Source organism: Nothoprocta perdicaria, unplaced genomic scaffold, assembly GCF_003342845.1.
Source record: "Nothoprocta perdicaria isolate Ctin4 unplaced genomic scaffold, notPer1 scaffold_431, whole genome shotgun sequence".
Lineage (NCBI taxonomy): Eukaryota > Metazoa > Chordata > Aves > Tinamiformes > Tinamidae > Nothoprocta > Nothoprocta perdicaria.
This window is the reverse complement of record NW_020455679.1, coordinates 148,385-174,573: the sequence shown is the minus strand read 5'-3', so window position 1 is coordinate 174,573 and position 26,189 is coordinate 148,385. Positions and strand designations below refer to the sequence as shown.

Sequence of the window (26,189 nt, the reverse complement as noted above, 5' to 3'; positions counted from 1 at the left end):
ATTTTATTTTATTTTATTTTATTTTATTTTATTTTATTTTATTTTATTTTATTTTATTTTATTTTATTTTATTTTATTTTATTTTATTTTATTTTTCTCTTCCTCTTCCTGTAATGGAAAGAGCCAGACTGATTCTAAAATAGACTCCATGTATCTCTCTTTATTGGTACAGGTATTAAGAAAGTTATGAATCTCCTGCAGTTTGGGTCCCTGGAAAATCCCTCCCTTATTCCATTCTCATTCGCTGTTGGCCCTGGGGCTTATTAACACTCCTTAATAATGACATATAATCTCAGCCCAAATTTGAGGAAAACTTGGGGAGATTCAGGGGGACACGGCGGTTGCTCCCTGCCTGCTCCCAAGGACAAGGAGAAAAGCAGCACATGCATAAGCAAAGGAGGGAATGAGGAAGAATGATTTTTCCTTAATGGGAAGGAGGAAAAGAAATGTATTTCATGCCAGGGATTGGAAAACTCTCCCCTCTGCAGTGCAGCCCATCGAGGCAGTGGTTGGGAGGGAGGCACTTTCAGGGCGGCAGGGGAAAGCGAAGCTCTGAAAGTCTCTAGTCGTGAGCAATTGAAAGGAAAAAGCCTGAGACTGTGACTTACTGGATGACTTTTTCTCTTCATAGGTTTCCACTTTTAGAACAGTCTATGAAACCTCTGTGATTGCTTTCTTTTTGCTTTCAAGCAACCCAGCAGCTGGGATTTAGCGCGGGGCTTTGTCTCCCGTTGGAGTTTTTAGATTTTATTTCTGTGGGTTTTTTTTTCCACATATGACTAACAGTTCTGAAGCGTGGGCTGATCTGGGCGTTTTTGTATATGACAGTGTTGAACATGGGATATAGGAGCAGGGGTACGAGGTCTTCTGCTTGGCATCGGGTCTCCCAAACAGGATGCCATGAGGGTATCCCAAGCGTTGCTTCTTCCCACACCAACCTTGTCTTGCTCTGAGATATCCTGCAGCAGGGATTCCCTGAAGATAGGGGGGGGAAAAAAATGTTCCTTCTGATGAAGGAATCATGGTGGTGTTTGCAAGGTGTTCTCGAAGCTACCGAGACATGTCCTCAACGGTGCTTTGAGCAAAGTTGGTTAAATCTGCAGTTTTCCTCCRTTCTCTTCCTGTTGTAAGAGCCTCCAAGCAAGGCACTTTGCATTTTTAGGGCAGTCTGGAGAGGCTGCGGGCTCTGGCTTGGCGCGAGGCCGTGCTTCTGCGCAGGTGTCTGCGCGGAGGCTCTTTGCAGATGCTCGCGGCAGCGCTTCATCGGGATGCAGCGGCGCTCCCGCGCGCCTGCCGCCACCACCTCCCCGCTGCAAAGCGCCCATCGCCAGCAGCCACGGGAGCGTTTAGCCAGAAAACCCTCCCTGAAATACGCTTTTAATAAGCCGGTTGCCGAATAGATTCGAGCAACAAATAAATTCCTGCAAGCTGAACTCTATTTGCGAGCGAGAAAGGCTAAATTAATTGAGCGCTTTAGTCACCGGGGATAATTGTCCAGCTGTAATAGGGATCTCCAGATGTTTGCTTGCAAAAGAGTGTGCTTCCTTGGCAGAGGAAAAACACTCGTGGGGATATTAGCTCGGAAACAAGCTTACAGCTGCACGCTCTGCCTTGTTCTCCCACCAGCGACCGTGCAGTGCAAGCACAGCTGGGCCCCTTCATCTTCTCGCCTTGGCTCTTTAGGCTGGGCTTTTCCATTTTTGGGGGGGCAGGCATGCTAGATGGGGCTGCGGCAGGGAGGAGCGACGTGGTGCACGTCGCATGGTGGCTGTTGGGAGCTCGCGGAGGTGGCTGGAAGAGGCAGAGAGCTGCAGGCTTCACGTCACGCCGCACCTGGAGCTCTGCCCGGCTCCATCCACAGGATGAGCTTCACCTGCTCATCGGCCTCGTCGGCCCATCCGTTCCCCTCCGCCTTGCTCTGCTGCTGCAGTTCAGCCACCCGAGCTGGGTCTCGAGTCCTGCAAGTGAACCGGCCCATTACTCACACGTGAGGGGACAATRGAGCGCGAGGCCGCTCTTAAACGTCTCCCCACGTCGCCGTCATTAATAACCGTAATGCCGGCATCACTTGCTCCTAAATAGCCTCATTTATCAAGAAGCAATTTACTGCAGCGCGGTGGCAGGGACACAGATAAGCTCGCGCCCCAGATACCCAGGCACCACCTGCCAAGGCTGGGGATGAAGCTCAACCAAACTCAGCCTTCTTGGGCATCCATATCCTGCCAGCTTCCATCCTCCTTTTGAGTCCTGCTCTTACTGCAGTTGTAGCTTGGAGATGGAGCAGGGCTACCACAGCTCCAGAGGGATAAATCAGGCAGGGTGCCCATTGCATCTTCATTATAACGGGGGGCAGTCACTCACCCGACACAAGTTTTGAAGCCCCAGAGAGTTACGGTGACAGCCTAAGGCCACTCTGCTTATGGATTCAAAGCCCATAGACAGGGATCCTGGTTGGCTGGTCAACAGCATTTCTCYGAGATCTTTCTCCTTCCCCGCTTGTTGATGCGGTTGCTTGTTGTATTACAGCAAGCAAGCGCTGCCTGGAGACTGCAGTGCTGATGAGCCCCGTGGGTTTTGGTGCAGGAAACGTCCGGGGAGTTTTGGAGGTGGCAGTTCCCTCCCTGCTCGGAGCAGAAGGGCATGTTGGGGATGCTCTTGCATGACTCCTTTGGCCTCATCCTTACGATCCTGCTCCACGCCAGAACAATCCTGACACTATAGGTATTGCCATCTAACACGCTTTCGTGTCTGACCTCATATTAATTGGAGAGCAGCCTCTCTCCTCTAATTAACACGAGGCTACGCTACCTTGGCCGGGCAGGATACACGTGTGTCATCTTACTCATAAATCATTTACTTGCACCAGGTAGCAAGGCGCCTCATTAATTGAACTTTTGGGACCTGCTTCTCTTCTGCTTGCCCTGGTATTTAGCAAGCTGGAGGGCTGCTCTGTCTTCCCATCTCCTTCCTACTCTTGCATCTTGTGGTGCAGGGAGGAGAGAGGAGCACCATGCAGCTGGTTCCCACTGCCATTACTGGCAGTATGGTCACTAGGGAAAGCCCTCCACCCAAAACTCATGTTATTCTGCAGTTTGCAGCAAGGAGCAATCATCCCCGGATTGCTGCAAAGGAGTTTTTCCCAAAAAACTCTCTCCCAGGGCTGAGATTCAGCTTGCTAAGCTCAAGCTTTCACTTAACACGGTGCAAACGCTTCTCCTGCCTTGGGCTGCAGCTTGTCCAAGGGGCTGGAGCTGGTGGGAGTTAGGCCAGGGTCCCTGGTTGAGATGGTAAAGTTCTCCCCATCACTGACAACTTATTTTCCTGCCCTTAATGGGGGACAATATTCACACAAAGGAGAACTGGATGGTGCTTTTCTTCCCTGCTGGTACCTGTGTTAAAGCTTCCTCTGGCCTTAYGATTGTTAAATTATGGAAATTCTGAAACCTGAATCTTTTCTTCTTGAAGAAAGGGGGGAGATGGGAAAAAAAAATGTAGGAAGGAACAAAGGAAATATTCTTTCCAGGCCGTTTCTCCCATATTTCGAAAAATTAATTAGAAAAGGATATTCCCTGGATTTAGGGTTTAAACTTTGTGTCAGAAGTGTTAATCAAGACTGCATTAGCCAGGTATTCCTGGAGGAGCTAGTGGCTTTGGACTCATTTGCCAAGGGTAGGATGCGAGGTGCTCATGGCCCCTGGACCTACCACAAGATGCCCCAAAAAAGGACAGGTATCGGTAAAAGCGAACAGGACCGTCTGGCATCGTCTCTTCAACAGTGAAACTTTCTTGTGGTGCAAACACCATCAGAGGCAGAATTTGCATAAATCTCATTAGAAAAAAAAAAAAAAAGTCCCGGTTTCATAAATCTTGTGATAAATTAAGGTGATACTGTTCCAAATGTGATGTATTAATTTTAGGGCAAAGTGAATGGGTCTGTGATCATTGGCAGTAATTATGAGGCTCCCAGGCAGCATGGAAAGGAAATTATTTTTTAAGAGGTGTTTTTTAGTGTGGGAGAGTCTTTTTCCCATATTCCGTATTCCTTATTCCATATGTGAACAAGCTTGGACCCCTTCTTTTATGGGGTTTCTCCTGTTGCCTCATCCTTTGAGGATGCAGTTGCGTTTGGTCCCCTCTCATGCGAATGTAGCCTTTCCCTAGGAACAAATCCACGGCAGTTCCAGGCCTTTTCCGAGCTCGGATCGCTGCTGTGCTCGAGCACGGGAGCATCCTCGGCACGCGGCGGCCTCCGCTCGCGGCGTTGTCCTCACAAGACGCTTGCTGTCCCTCCGCGCGTTGCGTGGAGGTGGCGGGCCGCCGCATTGCTCGACGGCACGGAAACATTGGCATTTCGGCTCTTCTTCCAGAGAAAACCTCTGGGAAAACGTCACGGAAGGGCCTTTTTTCGTGTGTGTAGGTTTGCCTCGTTTCTGTGCTAGGAATATGCAGGTTTGTGCTGAGACAGGAGCTGGAGCTTAAGACTCCTAAAACCTCCTGAAAGGCAAAGCAGAAATTCCTAGCAGGAAGAAAGCAAGAAGGGGAAAGAGAAAAAAAATAAGAAGCCTGAGGTCAGTCAAAGTTCAGGACTTGGAGAAAGAAGAAAATCCACGTAGGCGCGCGAAGGAGAAAGAAGGAGCCGTGATTGAGGGAAAGGAAGCAAAAGGAGACAAGATAAATGATGATTATCCGGCGGAATCAGGACACTTAACTGCCCTGTCTGATTCCCGAGGGGAAACAAATGGAGCCTATAAGTTTGCGCTGCAAAGGGCTAATCTGTCCCTGTTGCTTCGCCCGGGTCGCTGGCTCAAAATTGCTCCAACTCGGGTTTTGTTGGAAACTTCCCAGGTGCCTCAGGTGGCCTCCTGAGCTGGTTGTGGCTTGGACTGCTGTGGCTGCAGACACGTTGTTCCACTGGAGCCATCTTGGGGACTCCTTCCATCTGTCCTTCTGCCACGTCTTAATTCAAGCGCGTTTTATTGATATTGTACCGTGCTAAATTTTTAATCAGAAAGTCAGGCAGTGCTACGTCAAACGCCCTACAAAAGTCTATTACTTCTTTGCCGTTACCTTTATCTGCCAAAATTGTAATCTCATCAAAGAACGAAATCAGGTTTGTTTGACAAGGCCTATTTTCCATAAAATCATGTTGACTGGCATTAATTATATTCCTATCATTTAATTCTTTATTAATGGAATCTTGTATCAGCTTTTCCATTATTTTTCTCGTGATTGATGTCAGGCTAACCGGTGTATAATTGCCCGGGTCATTCTGCTTGCTTTCCCAGCACTGCCACAATATTAGTGCCTTTAGTCTGCTGCGACTTCCTTGATACTCCAAGACAAATGAAGTATTAAGATATCAGCTGACCCTTGTCTTTTGCAGACAGCGGTTGTGGGGACAGGAGATGCCTTATTGGGTTGTGCAGCCTCTCGTGACCTCCTACCAGCTGTAATTTGCACCCGGGTACACACGTTGCAGGGATGAGGGTGCCTGAAGCCACCTCTGCTCTTGGACCTCTCCTCTGCCCGTCCTGCTCTCCGAGTGTGTTCTTGAGCATGGTAGATGTGGTGCCTCTTCCCTGCTGTTCTTAGCCTATCTATAACTGTACAGCAAACGAGCCTCTTGCAACGTGATGGGGTTCAGCATTGGGGTGGCATGGCACCTCTGGTGGGCTTCAGCATTGGGGTGACACCCCTGGTGGGTCTGAGCATTGAAGTGGCACCTCTGGAACTGAGTGTTGACATAAGCCCTCCGATGAGGTTGATCATTGGAGTGGCGTTGATGGATCTCAACATCAACAGGTGGGTGGCACCTCTACTCATGGTGCAGAGCTGAAGCAGCAGATAGGGCATGTGCTGGCACGTGCACCTCAACGCTCGGGCTGACGTTTCCCTTCTTTCCTCCTCRCAGGTTCCTCAGTGACGCAGCTCCTGGCCCGGGACCTGGACAACGACCCCCTGGTGTTCGGCGTGGTCGGGGAGGAGGCCAGCAGGTTCTTTGCGGTGGAGAGCGTCACCGGCGTGGTCTGGCTGCGGCAGCCCTTGGACAGAGAGGTCCTGGCCCTTGCTGCGGGCAGCATCCAAGCTGGGGGGTGGGGAAAAAAAGCAGAATAACCCCGGTGGGTGGAGTGGTAGAGCAAATAATGAACCCAAATGAGTCGCCAAGGAGCAGGGAGCCAGGAACTGCCCCTTTGAACCCCTATTCCACTGGGATGTGATGATGTGAGTCCTAAGTCGCTTATCCAAGTGCCTGCCTTTCCTAACGCTCATCGTGGCTGTCACCTTCAGCTGAGGAGGATGGTGCATGGGCTTGGGTGCCCCTTTGCTCATGCGTCTTCTCCTCTTCGCTTGCAGACCAAGTCGGAGTTCACGGTTGAGTTTTCCGTCAGCGACAGTGAAGGGGTAAGTGGGACCTCTTGCCTAGCATCCCATGAGAACCACACTTGGGTGCTGGGGGGCAGCTGGGGGGCCACCCTGGGCAATAGCTCCCTCTGAGCTAACATCGGGCCCCAAGCTCCCTTGGGGAGCTCCTGCTCACTGTCCTCGCTCCTCCTTGTGGCCGCAGGTGATCAAGGGCACCGTCAACATCCAGGTGGGAGACGTCAACGACAACGCCCCGCAGTTCCACAACCAGCCCTACAGCGTGCGCATCCCCGAGGTAGGCGCGCGCGCCGCCGCTCTTGGYGATCCCGGGAATCTCAGCGCATCGGGAGCTAGCCGGGAGCGCACTTTTTGCGTGGCCCCGGCGCCAAATTGGCAGCTAACGAGGGTTTTTCTCTTCTTAATTTTGAGATAAATGGGGGTATCAATTTGCCGCCGTGCGGGCTAATGGAGCGGCAGCCGAAAGGCTATTTGGAGCTCGCCGCTGGCACGGGGCGCCTGCGGGAAGTCAAAGTGGGCATAAATAAACGGGACACGGCAYGAGCTGACCTTTAGAAACAGCGCTGCTCCGAAACGTCCATGCCAGCCTTTTCCCTGCTCTGCTTGGCTCGTGGGTGCGAGCTGCTTGGGCCAGGGCCATGGGTCGTGGGGGGCTCTGCACTCATGAGGATGGTGGCGAGGGCAGCTTGGCCAAGGAAGGGCAATAAAGGCATTTAAGGGGGGCGAGGAGCAGTTATGAACCTGTTGGCACGTGCTTGTCTCCTGCTTAATACTTTGGCGTAGCTGGAGTGATGCTTTTATGGCTGATTTTCTCTTTAATGGTGCGACGCGGATTTTCTTTTTAATGGTGCCAAGCGGCATTGGAGGGGGACGAGGAAAGGAGGGGACCGTGATGGCGGCTCGCGCCGCCCGCATCCGCACCACGCTAGGTGTTGAGCAAGGACCGGGAGCAGCGGGAGAAATTGTCCCCCCGCCAAAGCCCGAGCTGTAATTAAAATTACTGTTTTGCCTTAATGGTGATAACGTGGGTAATTAGACCCGTTTCGCCGCCATGCTGCCCGGGAGTCTTTGGGGGCTCGTATAACTCCGGCGCGCAGGCTGCGGGGCCGCCGCCGTGCATACGAAGCAGCCGCATTAGCGATGCTCACGCACGCACCCCAACACCTCCCCCTTCTCTCCCTTATTTTTTTCCCCCTTCTTTATTTAAAGAGCCTTTAAATTGAGGGCGACGATAAGAGAAGCGATAGGGAAGATGTTGCCCGCTACGTTGTGGAGTGGCCTGTAATCGCAGCGAGCTCTTTCCCCCTCTCATTTTCTCCTCCCGCCACTCTCCCTGCACGTGTTTTTCCTTCTCCCTTAGCCCTGGCACTCTGGATCCGGCAGGCACATCCGCGGGGAAGGAGCTGAATAATGCAAAGCCACTAAACGGGGTTTGCTCCGGCGCGCGCCCCTGGATATCGCCGGGATGCCATGTGCGCTGGCACGCCGGCTCCGGCTGGCTCCGGAGCAGCTTTGTCAATATTCATGCCCGTATCCGCTTTGCCCTGCACGCGAAACGTAAACAGGCTGTTAAGCACCGGGACGCTCGCGGGCGCCTCGGGCGCCCGTCCCGTTCCCCGGGATGCTCCTGGAGGCAGAGCCGGCGCTTGGAAGCGCGCCGGGCACCAGCTGCCGCGCGCCGCTGCCCGCAGGCAAAACGTGCGCCCGGCTCCTCCGAAAAAAGAAGGGGAACAAAAAAAAAAAAAAAACACCTGCCCGAGGAGCGAGATGAGAGACGCAGCAGAAGCTACTGGGGCGGAAAAGCCCAAATGGCGCGGAAATAATGCGGAAAGTGGCCTGGAGATAACAGTCATTTCCCCGGCAGCGCACGGATGCCGCAGTCCCCACCGCACCGTGCTGGGGCAGCGCGCCGGGCACCAGCTGCCGCGCGCCGCTGCCCGCAGGCAAAACGTGCGCCCGGCTCCTCCGAAAAAGAAGGGGAAAAAAAAAAAAAAAAAAAACACCTGCCCGAGGAGCGAGATGAGAGACGCAGCAGAAGCTACTGGGGCGGAAAAGCCCAAATGGCGCGGAAATAATGCGGAAAGTGGCCTGGAGATAACAGTCATTTCCCCGGCAGCGCACGGATGCCGCAGTCCCCACCGCACCGTGCTGGGGCAGCGGCACCAAAACCGCATCCGCTCRGGCTCTGTTTCTTACCCGGGTGACAACACACTTGGCTATTCGGAGCATCAGCGGCTCCGGGGCTGTTTGGGTTTTGTTTTTCCAGCGGTGCAGCCGCAATCGAGGCGCGCTAGGAAACTTCCTAGCGYCGGCCGCGCGCTTTGATGATCTAAACCGATACGGCCTGTTTTATTCTTGAAATATTTATGTGCCAGCCGAACCGTTTGTATTGGTTTCAAGCCCATTTGCATTACAAACGGGAGGAATTTGAGCCGGGAAAGATGTAGCGCTCTGTGTCAGGCAGGTTGAAAATGGGGTTTTCTTGGGCTGCTTGGGTGCAAGGCAGCGGCTGCGCTTTGCAGCTCGCTCCGGCCAGGGCTTTGCTCTGCAATTCTCAGCGTGAGGGATTTGCACCGATCCGATGGCTCCAAGAGCTGGCCCGGAGCTGGCTGGAGACGCCAGGTTTTTTCCAGGTCGGGCTGCTGTTGGCCGCCCGTTCTGCACGTGTGCGCTCGCGGCCGGCTCGCGCGCCCGTGYGCTCCCCGCTTTGGGTTTAAAAAGCCTCGCCGGAGCGCTGCGGAATGGCAATGCGAAGGGTAATTGAGCTGAAAACCATCTCGCCCGGGCTCGCGTGCGGGAGGGGGGCTGCAGGAGACCCCCCGCTCCTGGTCCCCGCGTGCCCCTTATTGATCGCCGGAGCCGGCGCGCTCGAACGSGCCTCATTAATATTTGTTTGGGTCTTTTCCCTGCATGCTGATGAGCGTGGGGAGATGCTGCTTATCTCTCTGCTGCAGGTTTCCTTTCCAGAGGATTCCTCGGGCTCGGTGGCAGGACSGGTCTTTGCCGGAGGCGGGCTGCTCGCCCCGCTTTCGGGATGATCCAATGCAAAAGCTGGGAACTCCACGGGTTGGGAAGGAGAAACTGGCCTTAATGCAGAATGGAGGAGAGGGGAGAACGCTGTGCCCAGGTTATGCGGTGAGCTGGGTTGGAGCCCACTCTGCTGTGGAGCCCGTGGAGCGTGAAAGCTGCGTGTGTCTGCAGGTTGCAAATGAAGACCTGTCAAAAACCTTTTTAAGCGGCAATGGAAGTTTTGGTTCGCATGAGGGAGCGAACTCACGGGCTTGGCCTCCTGGGGAGCGCTGGTGCTTCCCCTTCTCCCTTTCCGCATTCCTGGGAGAGGCATGGCAGGAGATGATCTTCTCCATCCCTTTCATCTTCTGCTGTGTCCTGGCTCAGGTTCCCTCATTGCCGCCTATGGATGGGCRAGCAGCGAGAGGAAATGCGTTAGAGGGACCGTGTGCGTTTTTTAGGAGTTTTTAAAATAAATTAACTTTATTTTCCCGTTATGTCCCAAGTCTCTCATAAATGCGAGGATAAGCAGGGGCTTGGCTTGGTGATTTGGTTACAGGACTGGAAGAGTTGGAAATTGAGACGTGCCCCCATACATCTCCCTGGCAGCCGAGGGCGAGTAGAGCCGCCGCTTCCAGAGCTTCCCCCAAAAAAGCTGCCTCTGTCTGAGAATGAATGCTGGCCTCTCAAAGTTCAAGCATTTATCCTGAGCCAGAAATACGCACAGATTTGCTCTCTAATTTAATAAAGTCATCCAAATAATATGATTTCTCCCATAACCATCGTTTATGTTTCACAGCGAAAGGATAATGAGAAAGTCATTAGAAGTAATAAACAAAACAAAAGCCGCGCTGCAAATCCTTCCCCGAGCCTGACGGATGGCATGGAGGAGAAGGGGAGCGCGGTRTTTGCCGGGCTCTATAAGCAAAGGGGTTCGTGGGGCTCTTTTTCCCTCCCGAGATGTGCCCGGGATGTGGCCGGGAATGCAGCAGCCCCGGTACCCGGAGATGCTTCTCATTCAGGGCCGAGTTGTTTGGAAATAGTCGCTCATCAGGCGCTTATGGATCTTTCGAGCCCCTTTGCTGGCCCTAATAATCCCCCCTCGGGGGAGGTATCGATTCGCCGCCGGCGGCCGCCTCTTGGCATTCCTGGCGGCTCCCCTTTTCGCCTGCCCAAATCGCTGTGCTGTCATTTTCGCCCGGCAATTACCCGCTCTCATTTCTTTCCGCGCCGCGGATCTAAACTCCCTATTGACAAACCGCAGTGGGGAGGGAAAAAAAAGGGAGAAAAATAAAAAAAAAAAATAATAATAATAAAAAAAAAAGAGAGTTGGGGTTTGGGGAGAAGTTTGGTAGAAGGGAAACTTGGGGCTGAGCAGCCCTTGAAGCAGAGCTGGGGCTCCAGCTTGTCCCCTCATGGAGGGTTGATGTAATCAGTGCTTTTTAATCAAAGCTACATTAGGGCATTAGGGCAGGCTTATGTTTTTTGCCCGGCTATTTTTCACCCGGGGACCAGAAGTTAACGCTACCCGCCGAGCCTGGTTGTGCTGGAGCCTGGCAAGCACCAAAACCCATCAGCGCATCCAGACAGGGCGGCCAGGAGCGCAAGCGAAAAATAACAGCGCTAGCTGAGCTGCGAAAGCAGCCAAAAAACAAACCTTTTATTTATTATTAAAAAAGAAAAAAAAAAAAGAAAGGAAAAAACAAGCCAGACCTGTAATAACGGAGGGTCTGGCCTGGAGGGGCTGCGGTAAGAGCAGGCCCATCAGCGCTAATCAGCGGCGGGCAGGGCTCTTGCAATCAGCGCCGCGCGGGGAGCGGGAGCGCTCGGCCGCCTGCCGCGACGGACGCGGGATTTTTCCAGCCCTGGCAAAGGAGCCCGGCTGGTCCTCAGCCTCCGGGCTGCGGTTCCGTGCTCCACGATGGAGGGATGCTCGGGGAAAGAGTCCTGAGCAGCTATTAGGCTTTGTGGGAGCGTGTTGTTCTTATTATTACTTTATTATCATTTTTTTTAAGCAATGCTACAGGTTTAAGCTGAGTGGTTTCCTTAGACAGAGCCAGAACTGGGAGCTTCCCACATATCTGGAAGAAGACATAAAAATGCAGGAAAAGATGGGAGGCAGTTGTCTTATGTTCCCAGGAAAGGGCCCAATTCCATGTTTCCCGTCTCCCCTTCTATTTCTCCTTCTTCTTGCTGTTTTGCTTAGACATTCCTTCCTACACCCTTCTCTCCCAGGGGGTGTTTTGCAGGCCTTTTGTTGGCGTATTATCCCTGTGGGAAGTGCTCCAACTGGGCTCCAGGATTGAATTGCAGCTGTTCTCCTGGTACTCCAAGATATTGCGAGGAGGAAGCTGGGCAAGAAACATGATCTCAACCTTGAATTTCAAGAGAGCTAACTTTGACCTCTTCAGGGACATGCTTGGAGGAACCTCCAGAAGGAAAGGGRGTCCAGGAGAGCTGGCCAGCATTCAAGCACCACCTTCTCCAAATTCAGGATTGGTGCATCCCTACGAGAAAGAAGTCAAGCAAGGAGAACAGGAGACCTGCATCGATGGGCAAGGAGTTCTTGGGAAAACTTACAGAAGAAGAAGGCATACATAGCATGGAAGAAGGGACAGAACACCTGGGAGGAATATAGGAATATCACAGAATCACAGAATATTCAAGGTTGGAAGGGACCTCTAGAGATCATCTAGTCCAACCTTCCTGCTCAAGCAGGCACACCTAGAGCATGTGGCACAGGGTGGCGTCCAGGTGGGTTTTGAAGACCTCCAGAGAAGGAGACTCCACAACCTCCCTGGGCAGCCTGTGCGAGRGCTCTGTCACCCTYACAGGARAGAAGTWCTTCCTCAGATGGAGATGGAACTTTCTGTGTTTCAACTTATACCCATTTCCCCTTCAACTTATACCCATGCCCTATCGCTGGCCACCGCTGAGAAGAGCTTGGCCCCTTCTTCCCTGCATTCTCCCTTCATGAGCTTATATATGTTAATCAGATCCCATCTCAGCCTTCTCTTCTTCAAGTTGAACAGACCCAGTTCACTCAGTCTCACCTCATACGAGAGATGTTCCAGTCCCTTAATCATCTTTGTTGCTCTCCGCTGGATCCTCTCTAGGAGCTYCACGTCCCTCTTATACTGGGRAGCCCAGAACTGCACACAATATTGTCAGATAGGATGGGATGCACGTGCAGGTGCTGGGACAATTGACAGGCATTATTGCTCATCCACTCTCTATCATCTCAGAGAGRTTATGGAGAACAKGAGAGGTCCTGGAGGAAGRGAAGAAAGACAAAGTTACTCCAGTCTTCAGAAAGGGCAAGAGGAGGATCTAGGAGACTACAGGCCAGTCAGCCTGGCCTTCATCTCCGGAAAGTGATGGAGCAGCTCATCCTAGAGAGCATCTCTAGGCATTTGAAGAAAAAGAAGGTGATCAGGAGTAGTCAGAGCAGATTCACCAAGGGAAGTTGTGTTTAAACAGCCTGATGGCCTTCTGCAATGGGMTGATGGGCTGGATGGTTGAAGGGAGAGCAGTGAGCGTCATTGTCTGCCTTGACATTGGCAAGGCTTCTGACACTGCCTCTGGTGAGGCCGCACCTGGAGTATTGTGGGCACTTCTGGGTTCTCCAATGCAAGAGACACAGGGAATTTCAAGAGAGGGTTCAGCGTAGAGTGACGAAGATGATTAAGGGAGCAGAGCATCTGTCGTATGAGGAAAGACTAATCGAGTAGTTTAGCCTAGAGAAGATGAAGAGGGGATCTGATCAACATGCATAGCTGAGGGGAGGCTGTAAAGAGGATGAGGCCAAACTCTTCTCAGTGGTGGACAGTGACAGGACAAGGAGTAATGGATTATAAATTGAAACACAGGAGGTTTCATCCCTGTACAGGGAAGCACTTCTTTACAGTGAAGGTGCCAGAGCCCTGGAACAGGCTGCCCAGGGGTGTTGTGGAGTCTCCTTCTCTGGAGATCTTCCAAACCCACCTGGACACCACCCTGTGCCACGTGTTCTAGGTGTCCCTAGGTTGGACTAGATGATCTCTAGAGGTCCCTTCCCACCTCMACCATTGCGTGCTCCTGTTTTTCCCATCTTCCCACTGTACAAGCGAGCGCCATACCTAATGATTCGTGGCTGTTATTTGCAGGGCCCCACTGTTAACGGATTTATTTGTCATTTCTTGTAATAACGACGGCGGTAATGGGTTCATTTGTATTAATGCAGGCATCGTGGACTTCCGTCGGTATGCGGCGTTAATTAATGTACCATTAAAACAAAGTGTCACCCAATTAATACTTGGGAGAAGTAGTGTTGCCGGTGCCCCATTGTTAGGACTTCATTTGTGATTCCTTGCATTAATGCTTTGCCTAACGGAAGTCATTTCATAGACTTTTCCTGGTTTGCATTTTTAATATGCAGTTTATCCAAACTTTCAGACCACTTGATGGGGCATCTTCTGGTGGCATCAACTTGGATGGGGGCCTCTCTTTCACTGTTGCCCATCTGATGTCACTTCTGGAAGACAGATCTTTTTAAGTGCATTACCAAGGGGGAAAAGGGAGCAAAAAGGAGGAGGTTTGGGCTGCGGGCCCGCCGCCGTCCCAGCTGTGTTGATAGCGCTCTCCAAAGCCCCTCCGTTGAATTATAGCTCTGCGGTGGCCGCGCGCCAGGGTCAGCCCGTAATGAGGGAGGTTGCGTGGCGGCGAGAGCAGCCAGCGGCACGTAGGAACCGGAGCTCAAGGAAAGGTGGTGGGGAGGGGGAAGGACGAGAGAGGAGGAAAAGGACCAGTTTGGAAAATCGGGTTGTGAAATGGGAAATGGCTTGGCTGCTTCTAGGCCTAATGAAATTAATACAAGGGTGAAGGAGGGAGTGGGAGTCCGGGAACATCCGCGTGTGCCTATGGAGCTGGTGGGCACCATCCCAGCGCGGCTGTTGGGATGGAGCTATGGGAATGGAAACGGAGCAACTCGAGACAGCAGCAGGGAGTGATGTGAGGGTAACAGGCTGACCCGAGGCTCCCGGCGCCGCGTTGCTCCTTCCCTCGACCTTCAGACAGCTGTCGGGCCAGATTGCCGGCAGCTCGCGCTCGCCGTTCGCACAGGGGCAGCGCGTGTGCGCTCGCATCCTAATCGTTCCCGCTGGGTCACTTCGCCCGGGGAGGGCACACAGAGGTCCTGCTCAGGCTCGGGAGTCTATAGGGACCCCCCTCAAATCAACCTGGATTGATTCTGGAGACCACTGCGCACCGGCACGCGGTCGCTGCTTTGGGGCGTCTTTGGTGACAATCTGCATGTTCAAAGTGCCTCTGCTTGGACCATCCCTTGGTCTTGGGCTGATGGTTTGGATGGAAATAGCTGAGGGTGTTTTCCTATGTTTATTTTTCCTATTATTGTTTGTTATTTGCTATCCTTCCTGAGAGCATCTCACGCCCTCGCCTGCATCCAGGACGGGTCGCCCCGACCTCCCTTTTTTCCTGCACGGCTGCAGCCGTTTGCCCACAGGGGAGTTTTATTGCTAATGCATTTTGTAGCAGGCTTCATAATAGGATATTAAAGGCCRTTGCTGTGTCTGGAGAGGGTGGAATAAATATTTTAGAAAAGCCTTTTTTTTCCAGTAGCACCTTCCTTCTGTATTGGCCGCTCCTTTGGACAGACTTTTGTCCGAGATGCTCGTGTAGGAGCACTCTGCACAGCGTAAGGGCCTCTGCCAGCATCACCTTCTCTCCTCCAGAGCTTCTCTGATGGAAGAACAACTCGGTCCTAAAGGCATTTAGGGTCTTGGTCTCTCCTTTGCTATTTTCTGGTGTGGAGGCATCCTTTAGGATTTGACTGTTCAGGGCGTGGAAAGGGATTTTGGGGTCATTTGTTCATTATTTTGACCTTTATTTTGATTTTTGCTGCTGGTGGCTCATTGATATGGTGCARTCTCCCCATAGCTGATACATTGGGCTCGTACAACCGTCTGTGTGCACCATGTTTAGCAGGGGGTGGATGTTGGGGTTTGCTGGAGCCGTTCCTGGGGACATCAGGTGAAGGCCRGGGGCTGAAGGTACTTGGCATTGGGTCCTGCTCCCACGCACCCTCCTCCTCCTCCGTGGGAGGCATCTGTCTGCATGTTTATTTTTATCTCACATCTGCTGGCATCGTAACAAAGATTTAATGATACGGCACAATTTTGTCACCCGCTCCTTTTTTTTCTGCGGGGAGTTGGGCTCCATCGCTGGCTGCCAAAGAAAGTCGAAAGCTTTGCAAATTAGAAAAGATCAAGTCAGACTCGGGTAGAAAACTCCCCTGTGTTTGCAATGCRACCCTGCCACACTCCTTCTATTGCCCTCCAGGCTTTGAGGTCCCATCCTACCCCCCAGCAGCATCTTCCTCCTTCCAAGGGGGACCGTGGATATTAGTGAGACCCAAAGCCATGACCTCCATGTCCCTGCTGGAAGGACGCGGCCGCCGGGCTGGGAAATGATCTCTCTTCAAAGGCTGCTTTTTGGCTATTGTAGGAAATACAATGCCTGGGAAATGGAACTCTGCTCGTCCCCGCCAGCCCCACTAGAATCGCGGGGATTTGCATGTTAAAAGGGGTGGCTCAGGGCACTTAAAAAGAGGAGGAAATATTCATCAAGACCGGCTTGAGCCTTATGAATGTTATTATTCCCAGGGACAAGGGGCTTTAAAAAACACCTCTCCAGCCATGCCTTGCAAGGCTTTGCTTGAGGAAGGAGGAACAGTGAGGGAAAAAACAAGATGGCAAATGGAAAATCTGGCTGGGACCTGCACCCTCACACCCCAAAGGGGCACAGAAGCAAGGAAAGTGTTGTTTTGCCCCAGTTTGAGGCATGTCTGCATGTCAGAAGGTCCCAGTAATGCCATGGCACATCTGGAGCACTGTCCCTTGTCTGGGACAGTGCTTGCAGATGGGAGCATCCCAACTTCCCTCGTGTCCAGCCAAGTTCCTCGCAAGTAAGCATATTATTAAAGCATATTATAAGGCATAGAATAAGCAGAAGAACTTGTCCRGAGGAGCGACTCGGCTCCCCAGCAAAGACTTTTTGCTCGTGCTCTTGCGTTTCTGCCTCTGCCTTGGCGGAGACAAGAATATGCATTTAAGATTTGCATAGGAACATGCAGCTGTTCCACCCAAAATGGATAATTGTTCTCCCCGCTGTGAAGTTAAACAATAAGAAGTGCCAAACTGCATTTGCCATTGCTGATTTTGTGCTCTCAGCTGCATATTTTATGCATGTAGATTAGTTACAGATTTACGACAATTTAACTGCTAATGCCAGTGTTAGTCGGGCCAGTTTACAGTTACTGTGGAAACTGTAACTTTTGAGTTTTCAGTAAAGTTCTACTTTTAATGTTGCATTTAATGCATTTKGAGGGATGCTCTTATATTTAGTTGTGTGTGGTAGAAAAGGCAAGTGAATCAATGTTGATGGTAAAAGTGCTTAGAGGTAGAAAACAAGTTTCTGCAAAGAGTAATTTTGGGGGAGTATCTGGGAAAATAAGGGCTTGCGTTAGAGTGCTATCTTGACCATAGCTGTATGACTATTATTTTAAGTGTGTAAAAGCTATTATAGCTCTGCAATACAGTAATAAAGAAAACAACCATATAACTTATAAACATCCAAAAAATACAGGGCAGAAGTTCTGGGGTCTCCCTACGTTGGTGGCAAAGGAAATTGCCGACGTGCTCGTGATGGGGAAATAGGCTGCTGTGTGAAAGGTTACCAATCCGCAAGTATTTTGCTGCTTTTATTGGCAGAACACCCCTGTGGGCACCCCGATTTTCATAGTGAACGCCACGGACCCGGACCAGGGCGCCGGCGGCAGCGTGCTGTACTCCTTCCAGCCTCCTTCCCGCTTCTTCGCCATYGACAGCGGCCGCGGCATCGTGTCGGTGATCCGGGAGCTGGACTACGAAGTGACGCAGGCCTATCAGCTCCAGGTCAACGCCACGGTGAGCCCAGCCGGCGGGAGCGGGAGCCTCGAGCGCGCTGAGGATAACGGCAGCGGGAATGAGCATCCATCCCGGCCGTAAACGCAGAGGCCCGCGGGTTAAGAGGATAATGTACAAGCTGTGTTGTTGAATACCGCTTAAATTATCATTAATCTCCTGGCAATCAGTCCTCGCCGCTGTTCGGCGCCGGTTTGCAGGAGTGTGCGGTAACCTCTAATAGTCTCCCTTTTGCCGCGGTGCTTGGTGAGGGGGGCAGACAGATTTATTTCCTTCTCTGGGAGTCTTATCTCCTCTGTGCCCAGATTAGAGAAATCCAGGTCTCCGTGTAGCCACGGGCTCCAAGGGGATGCAGGTACCAGCATCTGTGGGCACCCAACCCTGGACTGCTCAGTGCCCAAGGATATGTCTCCATATGGAGGCGATTTATGTTTTGATGCATTTTCATGCGTACCAAGTTCCAAATGAAAAATGAAAGATTACAGCGGCCCAATAACTCTGCTCCTCTCATAGAAATCCTTCCTTCATGCTCTTTGTTTGCTTGCTTGTTCGTTTTTCAAGGACCAAGACAAAAACAAGCCGCTGTCCACGCTGGCCAACCTGGCGATCATCATCACCGACGTGCAAGACATGGACCCCATTTTCATCAACCTGCCCTACAGCACCAACATCTATGAGAACTCGCCACCGGTAAGGGCTGTTTTATCCTTGGGGGTCTTGCAGGCTGGGGGCAAGGATGTCCAACCCCAGGGCTGGGTTTAATCAGCCGCAATGGTGGTACTCAAAGAGGAGCCCAATTTCCAAGCCTGCAGATGTGTTGGAGCTGGGGGAGAAGATTCCCAGGAAGGGCTGGGCCCAAATGGCACAAGCTCTTCCTTCTGAAATAAAAGATGTTCAAAATGACTCCATGATAATTTTGCCTTTAAAAAAAAGAAAAAAAGAAAAAAAAAGAAAAAAAAAAAAGCAAGCTAAGAAGAAATAAACAACCCAAAATCAAAATACAATTTTTTCCAGGGTATTTTTTCCCTAAATTCAAGAAGGCATTTATGTTGTTTTCAGCAAACCCTCATTCCCCTTTCCCCCRCGAAACACTGGTGCATGGCTTTTCAAGCGGAGAAAGTTGGAGAGAGATGTAAACGCTCCCGAAACGAGGCAGTTTTGACGACGCCGGAATGATCGGCCATTTCAGCTGTTTTTCCCCCAGGTTTTGCCAAATTGATCCAATCATTTCTGAGTCTTTCTGAAAGTTGAGGGTGGTTTTTTTTTTTTTTTTTTCCCCTTTTATTTTGAGCTCCAAGTGCTCAAAAGGAGRTGCCGGTAGCGTGCGGGGCTGTGGCTTGTGGGTGATGCCCGTGATGCTGCCTCCGGGTACCGCTCTCTCCCTCGCCCTCTCTTTTTATCTGCGGCGCACAGCATGTCTGTGTCACTCTATCTGTGTATCGGGCGAGAATACCCAATCTGAAGTGTATACATTACCTAATAAAATCCTTCTTATTGGGGGATTATTGCATCAAATTTTAATTTCCTCACTCGAGCAACAGCATGTCAAGCCAGCCCGTCGGTGAAGAGCCGATAGAAGGTGAAAAGAGTGGATAAACTGCAGCAAATTACTGCAAACAGATCTCTATCAGCCCTTTGACTGGAATTGACTGGAATTAAGAAGTGCGAAATAGGATTTTTTTGCTGTGGCAGCTCACTCTCCTCCTCCACCGGCTCCTCCTGCCCGGATGCCGGGCTGCGCTTCGCCTTTCAAGTCCCTAATCCTATAAGGGAAGAAGAAGAAGGAGAAGACGACGGTGGATGGGGCACCGATGTAGCTCTTCTTTTCCCTAGACCAGGATCAATTCAGAAGCGCTTTGGGCATCGAGGAGAAAGAGATTCGTTACGGGGCAAAGGCAGGAGGATGCGGCAGGGAGAGGCTGGGCCTCCCCTGGGGCTGGAATTGCTGCTCACTGGGAGATGGGATGAGTTTATCCCATGGGAGCCACACAGGATGGGGAAAGATCTGCTTGTCTCCGGCTCCAAGAAGGGCAGGAGAATTGCCTTACAGTCTGGTACAGATCTCCTGAAATGATCATTAAAACACTTTTAATTCTTCGGCACCATCCCCCCTCCCCTCCCCAAGCCTCTTGGGCTAAAGAAATAATGTAGAATCAGTGCTATTTTTGCCCTAGAGTCTCAGTAGCTCCRAGTTAATTCTCTCTTACAATATTTCCAGCCCATCAGTGTGAGCACTTTATTAAAAGCTCAGGGTTTTATTAAAAAAGGATTGATTTACCCCTGCCCCTCTTCAAGAAACCCTCAAACTTTGTTTGGATAATGTGACATTCTTTATTTTCCTTGTCTATTTTTTTTTTAAAGCATAGACTGTTCCAGATTATTGCTTTTCTAAATCTGCTCCCTCTTTCCCTAGAGGGAGAGTGTCACTCTGTGAAGGTGTTTGAAGACCCCCCACCCCAATCCTTACCCTACAGTCACTAGTCGCTGTTGTCCGTGGTGGCCAGCTGAACTTTTCCTTGCTGCAGGAGATGTCAAGGACTTTGGGGTCCGTGGACCAGTCCACAACTGGTGGGGAGAGCTACAGGCCAAGCTGTTGACGTGGCAAGTCGACTTGTGAGACCTGGATCTCACTGGAGATGGCAGGAGCATCTTCTCCRGTTTAGGGCTAAGGGAGCTGAGGGGTAGCACCCTTGCCATCCTTGCTTTATAGTCATTTACCACTGACTGTAAAACCAAAAACCAACTACACAGAGAAGTCCTTAGTCCTCTCCTCTGCTTGTTCAACCACTTCTCAGGAAGCCGTCTGAGGGGGAAAGAGAATCTCACATTTTAACCCAAAATACTCCATGGACGTTCAAAGGGCAACCTTCCATTCCTCACAGTTTCATTCCCTTCCTGCTTCTTTTCTGCCCTGTTCCTCKCTCTCTCATCTCTGGCTCCCTTATTCTCATTCCCCGCCATTTCTCATGTGTCTGAGCACGGAAAAACGCTGCTGTCAGTGATTTAGCAGCTCTTGGGCAGGCGCTGAGCCTCGCCAGCCGAGTGCCGTTCAAAGGGCAGCGACCCGGGATTTATGGCTGATGTTCTCCGTTAATAGCCTGGATTTACTTAAGGAGTCTATTGAAATGGCTCCGTAGATGCTTGGGTGCTGGGACAGCTCTRCCCGGCCCTGAGAGCCCCATTTTCGGGTCACTGCTGCACCCCGACCTGATTATAAATCGCAGAACCTTTGAGGTTGTCCAGGGGCACCCAGCAGAAGCACCAGCGCTTGGTCTCCAGCTGATGGATGGCCCAGCAAGGGCCACGTTGCTGTCCCGTCTGCTCCCGCATTAGTGATGCAAATGCCTCTACTGACATTTTCTTGGAGGGCAAAAAAAAAAAAAAAAAAAAAATCGCTGCTTTTCCCACTGTTAATCAACCAGTGAAAACAAGAACAGCTGAGTTGTAAATTTTTCCACACTACATTAATTTTGTGTGTGTGTGTGTTTGTGTTCGCCCGGGCTCACTGCAGTGCAGCAGGGGAAATACAGCGCTGATAGAAGCGCTTAATATTTTTATTAAAAGACCTGACGACAGCTCTTGACCCAGGTCTACATCCTTTGATGTTTTGGGAAGCTCTTGACCTTATTAAGCTTTCCATGGGATGATAAGAGTCTTGGTCAACACATGCATCCCTAGTGGCCCAGAATGCCTGGTTGAAGGAGGCAGGGGGAGCAGAGGACCTTTTGGTGGTCCAGTGGGCAGGCAAATATGGTGCGTTGGCTATTACTGGGGCTAGTGAGGAGGAAGAGCTGATGCCCAAGTGCCGGTCTTGGTCRAGCTCCGGTTTGTACCATTGCTTCCAGGTCCCCTGCAATCCCCGTCTCCGCTTGCTTCCCTCCACAGGGCACCACGGTGCGGATGATAACGGCCGTAGACCAGGACAAGGGCCGCCCCAGGGGCATCGGCTACACCATCGTCTCAGGTGAGTGGCACGGGTTCTCCCTGGGGCTTCCTGATCAACTTCTGGGGTCCAGGTGCTTGATGCCAAATTTGATCCACATCCCTTGATGCTGGCCGGAGACAYCCAGGTCAGCCTGCCTTTGAAGGTGCAGAGATGATTTATTCCTCWAAATCTCCTTGCGATTTATTCTAAAGTCCCCTGGCATGAATTAATGGAGAGCTCAGAGGAGCAGAGCTCAGGCCAGAGCGGGAGGAAAGGGGGTTCTTCTCCAAGACGAAGGTATTGATCTTCAATCACCTCTGCTGGTTTGGTGCTTGGGTTTGGAGCAGAGACCCAGTCCTGCTCTCAGTGAATCATGCAGAATGGGTGTCTGCCCTTCCTTGCCAAAAGGCTGCCCTCCCTCTCCCCTTGCTTGTGTGGCCGTGCCAAGATATCATCATGTGCTTGATTCTTCCTGTTTCTTTGGCCACCTTGCATGTCCATCTCTCCTGCAGCAAGATCTATTGGAAGCAGTTGAGGGCTCTGGGGCAGCGAAAGCACCAGGATTTTGCCTGTGTAGCTCCCACCGGGTGCTGAACCAGTTCTGGGTTTCGTGTAGTCTGTATTTGAAGGCTAGAATCTGCAGAAATAGTTTGTAGAGGACTAACCTGTTAAATGCACGGATCAGATCACTATCAAAGGGCGCTCAGCTAGAAGGTCAAGGCTGATGCATGGCAAGCAAGACCCTGTATCCCGTATTTCCCCCCGGAGCACACGCCAGGGCTCTGTTCTGCCGTACCTCTCCCGCATTCCCTGCGAGAGAGCCACGATGCCGCTCCACAAGCACTCGCCGAGAGARTCTTTCGGTGGCGGCACCGCGGGGATCGGCAGGCAGCCAGGTACGTGCGACCACGCTCGCGTTCGCTCGCCTACGCCAAGAGCCTAATCCCCGCCCCAGGTCTGGCCCGGCGGGGGGCAGCTATCGCGGGAGAGGATCGTGCAGAACACATCAAAGGCACGAGCGATTAAACCGCTTTGCATCCGATTTTGCCGAGCTGGGGACGGGAGAATYGCAGGGTGTTTTGCAAATCGGCCGGCGAGGGAGGGAATGAACCGATGGACACGTGGATGGACGGACCGACGGACGCCTGGCTGCCTGGTTTCGTCTCGTCTTCTCCAAAATCCGTTTTGCCCAAAGCAAGTGCTTTTTTTGGCATCCAAGCAAAGGTGAATGAATTTGTGCTGTCCTCACTCCCGATGGTAAAGGTCAGCGGGCAGCTTTTGTGCCTGAGCTGGTCAGTTCTTATGGTGATTTTGGAACTGGTAGGAACCAGAACACAAGTTAAATTAGAAAGTGACTGCAAACAAAGGTGAAAATGGCAAGTAGAAATCATAATTTCACCTGGCCCTTGGGCTCGCATTTGGGAGGAAGAGGATGGCAGCATGAGTCCCATTCCCTAGGTGGGGAGAAATCTCCCCCTCGGGTTTTAGCGCCTGCCTGGGATAAGCAGTGTTGAAGACGCTGGGATGTTTATCATTCCTTGGGTATTAACAGCCCCAACATTAGCATGATTTGGAGGTAGGAGACAAAGATTAATTTGAAATTGCCGTTGTCCTTCCTGTCGCCAGCCCTCTGCTAGCTGTGCGCTGGTGCGCACCTCGGGATATACTGCCGATGCGCTTATTTATATAGCTATCTCCACACGCAAGGTTCTCCTATGACAGGAAAACAATAAAACTAAAAGATTAACCATAACCACATAAAAATAAGACTCGARATCTGACTTTCCGCAGCCAGCTTACCAAGCCGTTAAGTCTGAAGTCATGTGCAAGCCCTGATGAAGCAGTGTCACGTCTCTGGCTAGACCTGGTTGAGTTGTCCTGTGGTGGCAGGAAAGCTTGCCTGCCGGGGCCCAGTGCCTGGATTTATTTCCATCCCTTATATGGAAAAATCCATTAAATTGTCTCTCTTCCTTTCTCATGGTCAAAGGAGTGTTTGACTCCATGAAAACACATGCTGCTTTCCAGGCGCTTTGCAAGGAAGACCATGGAGCGAAATGGCATTTAAGAAGAAACCTCAACTGGAAATGCAAAGACCAACTCTGTAACACCCAAAGCCACCAGAGAGGCTTGTCCTGTTGCTACAACTGAGCCGCTGTCCCACTGGGATCTTCTCKAAAGCTTCTCTCATTCATAGCCCTGTTTTGGGGCACACAAGGGCCAAACTCCACTAGGAAAGCTGGAAATTGGGTCAACATGAATAAGAGCAGCAGAGAAAAGCACTGATGTCTGAGCCTGGGTGAACCAGGAGGCTCYAGCGATGATGCTGGGGATGGAGGTCCTTGCTCATTCCTGGGGAATGGCTGTCCCAAAGGAGAGCATGGCTAGGCACCAGCCAGTGGCTTGCCCTTGCTCCAGTGCATGAAATCATCCCCTCGCTCTGAAGTTCCTGGGCTGTTTTGACAGGTTGGAGGTGTTCAGCAGCTGAGGTCAGGGCTCCCTTTGAAGGACAGATAATTAATCCCGCGGCGAAGTAATCCACGGGGCCTTTTTGGCAGATTTATGGAGATAGCCTCTAGGCCGGGGACTCTGCCTCATCATCTTTCATTTCCCAGGCAAAGCCGGTGACTTGTGCTATAACGTGACCTGCTCGAGATAAGGCTTTTCATTTAGGGGAACTCTGCGCTCTAACAGAGATTGATTTTTCCGGGAGGCTCACCGGTTTGCAACAGGTGATGGGAAGACGACGGTGAGTGCGCTGGGTGTCCAGGCGCTTGACCTGAACTCCCTGCATCTCTTAAACGGGATATAGGAGCAGAGGGCGCGCCTTGGAAGAGCATCCTGCTTGCTTCCAAGTGGAACGGGGATGGTGATCCCTGCCAAAGCAAGGGGAAGAGGCAGCACGGAGATAGGACGGCGGGAAGGGGAAGGAAGGAACGTCCTCGCTTCAACAAGAGCGTTACGGCTTGCCGTCCTGCCGGCACGGGTTATTTGCCGTCTGTTCAGAACGCTGAGAGCGCCCAGGGGAGATGCTGCGGTGCGAGGTTCAGCATCCTTTAACGTGATGAATGGCCTCCGGATCAGGAACCCTGAAACTCCGCAGGTTTCGCTTTTCTCACCGATGCCTACGCATTGCTCCCGCTGCCTCCGGTAGCAGTTTTGTATGGCCGGTGATAAATCTCTCTGTTTATTTTCCTATGCTGGATGTTTAGTTCTAAAAAAAAAGAGAACCAGTGTTTCGTGTATTTTTTTTACTTTTTTTTCTTTTCAAATCTGCCCCAGAGCCCTTCTCGGCACAGCGCCCAGGGGCAGAACCTCAAGGTGAAGAGCAGCGAGGTGGTCACAGCAGTTGATGGACTATTTATCCGATGATAACTGTGTCTGTTGCCGGTGCTGTGAACCACATCCAACGGCATCTATTTCGGTGCCGAAGAGCCCTGACGGAGCACATTTTGATTAATAAATTATCCTGGCGCAAGGTGTGCGATGGCTTCCCCTTTCGCATCTCATGAAAGTCATTCGCGCCCAGCTCAGCGGCTCGGCGAGTCCCGCGTTTTGCGGCACTCCAGGATAAATAGCCCTTCGTTGCAGGGGTGTTTCTGGAAAAATACCTGGCGTGGTGGGAGTGGGCTGCCCTGGATGATYGGTCTCCAAGCTAGACATGGGGACCAGCTACACCTCTTCCTTCTCTGGCTTTGAACGATGCTTGGAGACCAAAGGAGTAGAGAGGAAGGAGGAGACATCGATGTCTCCTTTTTTTTCTCTTCTCTCTCTCTCTCTCTCTCTTTCTCTTTTGGCTTTGAGCCAGCATTTTTAATGGTCTTTCTAAATGGAGAGAGTTGGCTGAGGGCGATTAAGCATTATGGTCGTTGCCCATAAAACCCCTCGTCGTAGCAGTGCTTCTCCAAAAGCGATGCCCACRTTGCCACCCGCTCCTCAACGAGCTGGCAAGCGGCTGGAAAGCCATTGGCTGCTGTTGCCGTCGGCTGCTCTTAACGTGGACCGAGGATTTTTTGCTGGGTCAGGAGGCTYGTGAAGGCCTAAGGGATGTAGAAGGAATTGGATGGAGGGCAGAGAGAGCAGGGGAAGCAAAAAGCAAAATTGACTATTTCCCCACAACCGCCCTTTCTATTGCCTTGCCGTGAAGGTGAAGAAATGCGAAGGTAATCAGGAGAATTTTTTTGCCAAGGAAGCATCTCCTGGGATTTTGCATTGTTGTGTAGCGGGAGTGCAGCACCTGCACRCAGAGCTCTGAGTGACGTGTCGGGAAACACCTCTTTCCATCCGGAGGCTAATTTGCAAAGCCTGGCAATTCTCTGCAAGCAGAAAGGTGCCCCAGAGGGCACCCAATGCGTGTCTTCCATATGAAGAGTTTTTGGGAGGCTGAGCTGGAGAACAAGCTCCGATCTGCAGCCTGGGAGTGCGTCTGGGTCCCTAATTCATTTCTCCATCCTTCAAAAATGACAGTGCTCAAACACRAGGCATGCGGCAATTTTTCAAGACAGGAGCAGGGCGCCGCACTTAGTCCTTTGCATCAAATATTTGGACCATGCCTGTTGACCCGTTTCCAACCAGAAGGTTGGTCTGTTGCTTAGCACATCCCTGTTAGCAGAAGAGAGAAAGGGGGGATTAAAAATATATGTTTGTTAGGCTTTGTACGAAGGAGAGTGTATCAAGACCACCTGGCTATGGAGAATTTACAGTGGCAGCACAGCACCCCGGAGCATTTGGATGCCTAGCAGCACCTTCCAATATATCTTGCAGCGTGTCCTTCAAAGGCGGGACTGGGAGAAGTCTCGGCCATAAATTAGACCAAAAAGGTGGGAAGCTGAGACCAAAGAAGGGCAGCTGGCTCAGCTGGCTCAGAGACAGCTATTATAGCTGTTGATGTTAAAGCACGGGTCTGCTTTCTTAAAGYG

General features: G+C 51.5%; 1 protein-coding gene across 1 annotated transcript in view; it reads left to right on the top strand.

Moving 5' to 3' along the window:
* The window catches only part of CDH23 (cadherin related 23), a 74,389-nt gene that overhangs the window by 9,192 nt on the left and 39,008 nt on the right, over positions 1-26,189 (top strand). The window contains exons 3-8 of the mRNA XM_026046310.1: positions 5,912-6,054; positions 6,355-6,402; positions 6,566-6,658; positions 17,157-17,351; positions 17,910-18,038; positions 21,234-21,312. Coding sequence (XP_025902095.1) covers positions 5,912-6,054; positions 6,355-6,402; positions 6,566-6,658; positions 17,157-17,351; positions 17,910-18,038; positions 21,234-21,312 — 687 coding nt within the window. The remainder of the gene's footprint in view (positions 1-5,911; positions 6,055-6,354; positions 6,403-6,565; positions 6,659-17,156; positions 17,352-17,909; positions 18,039-21,233; positions 21,313-26,189) is intronic.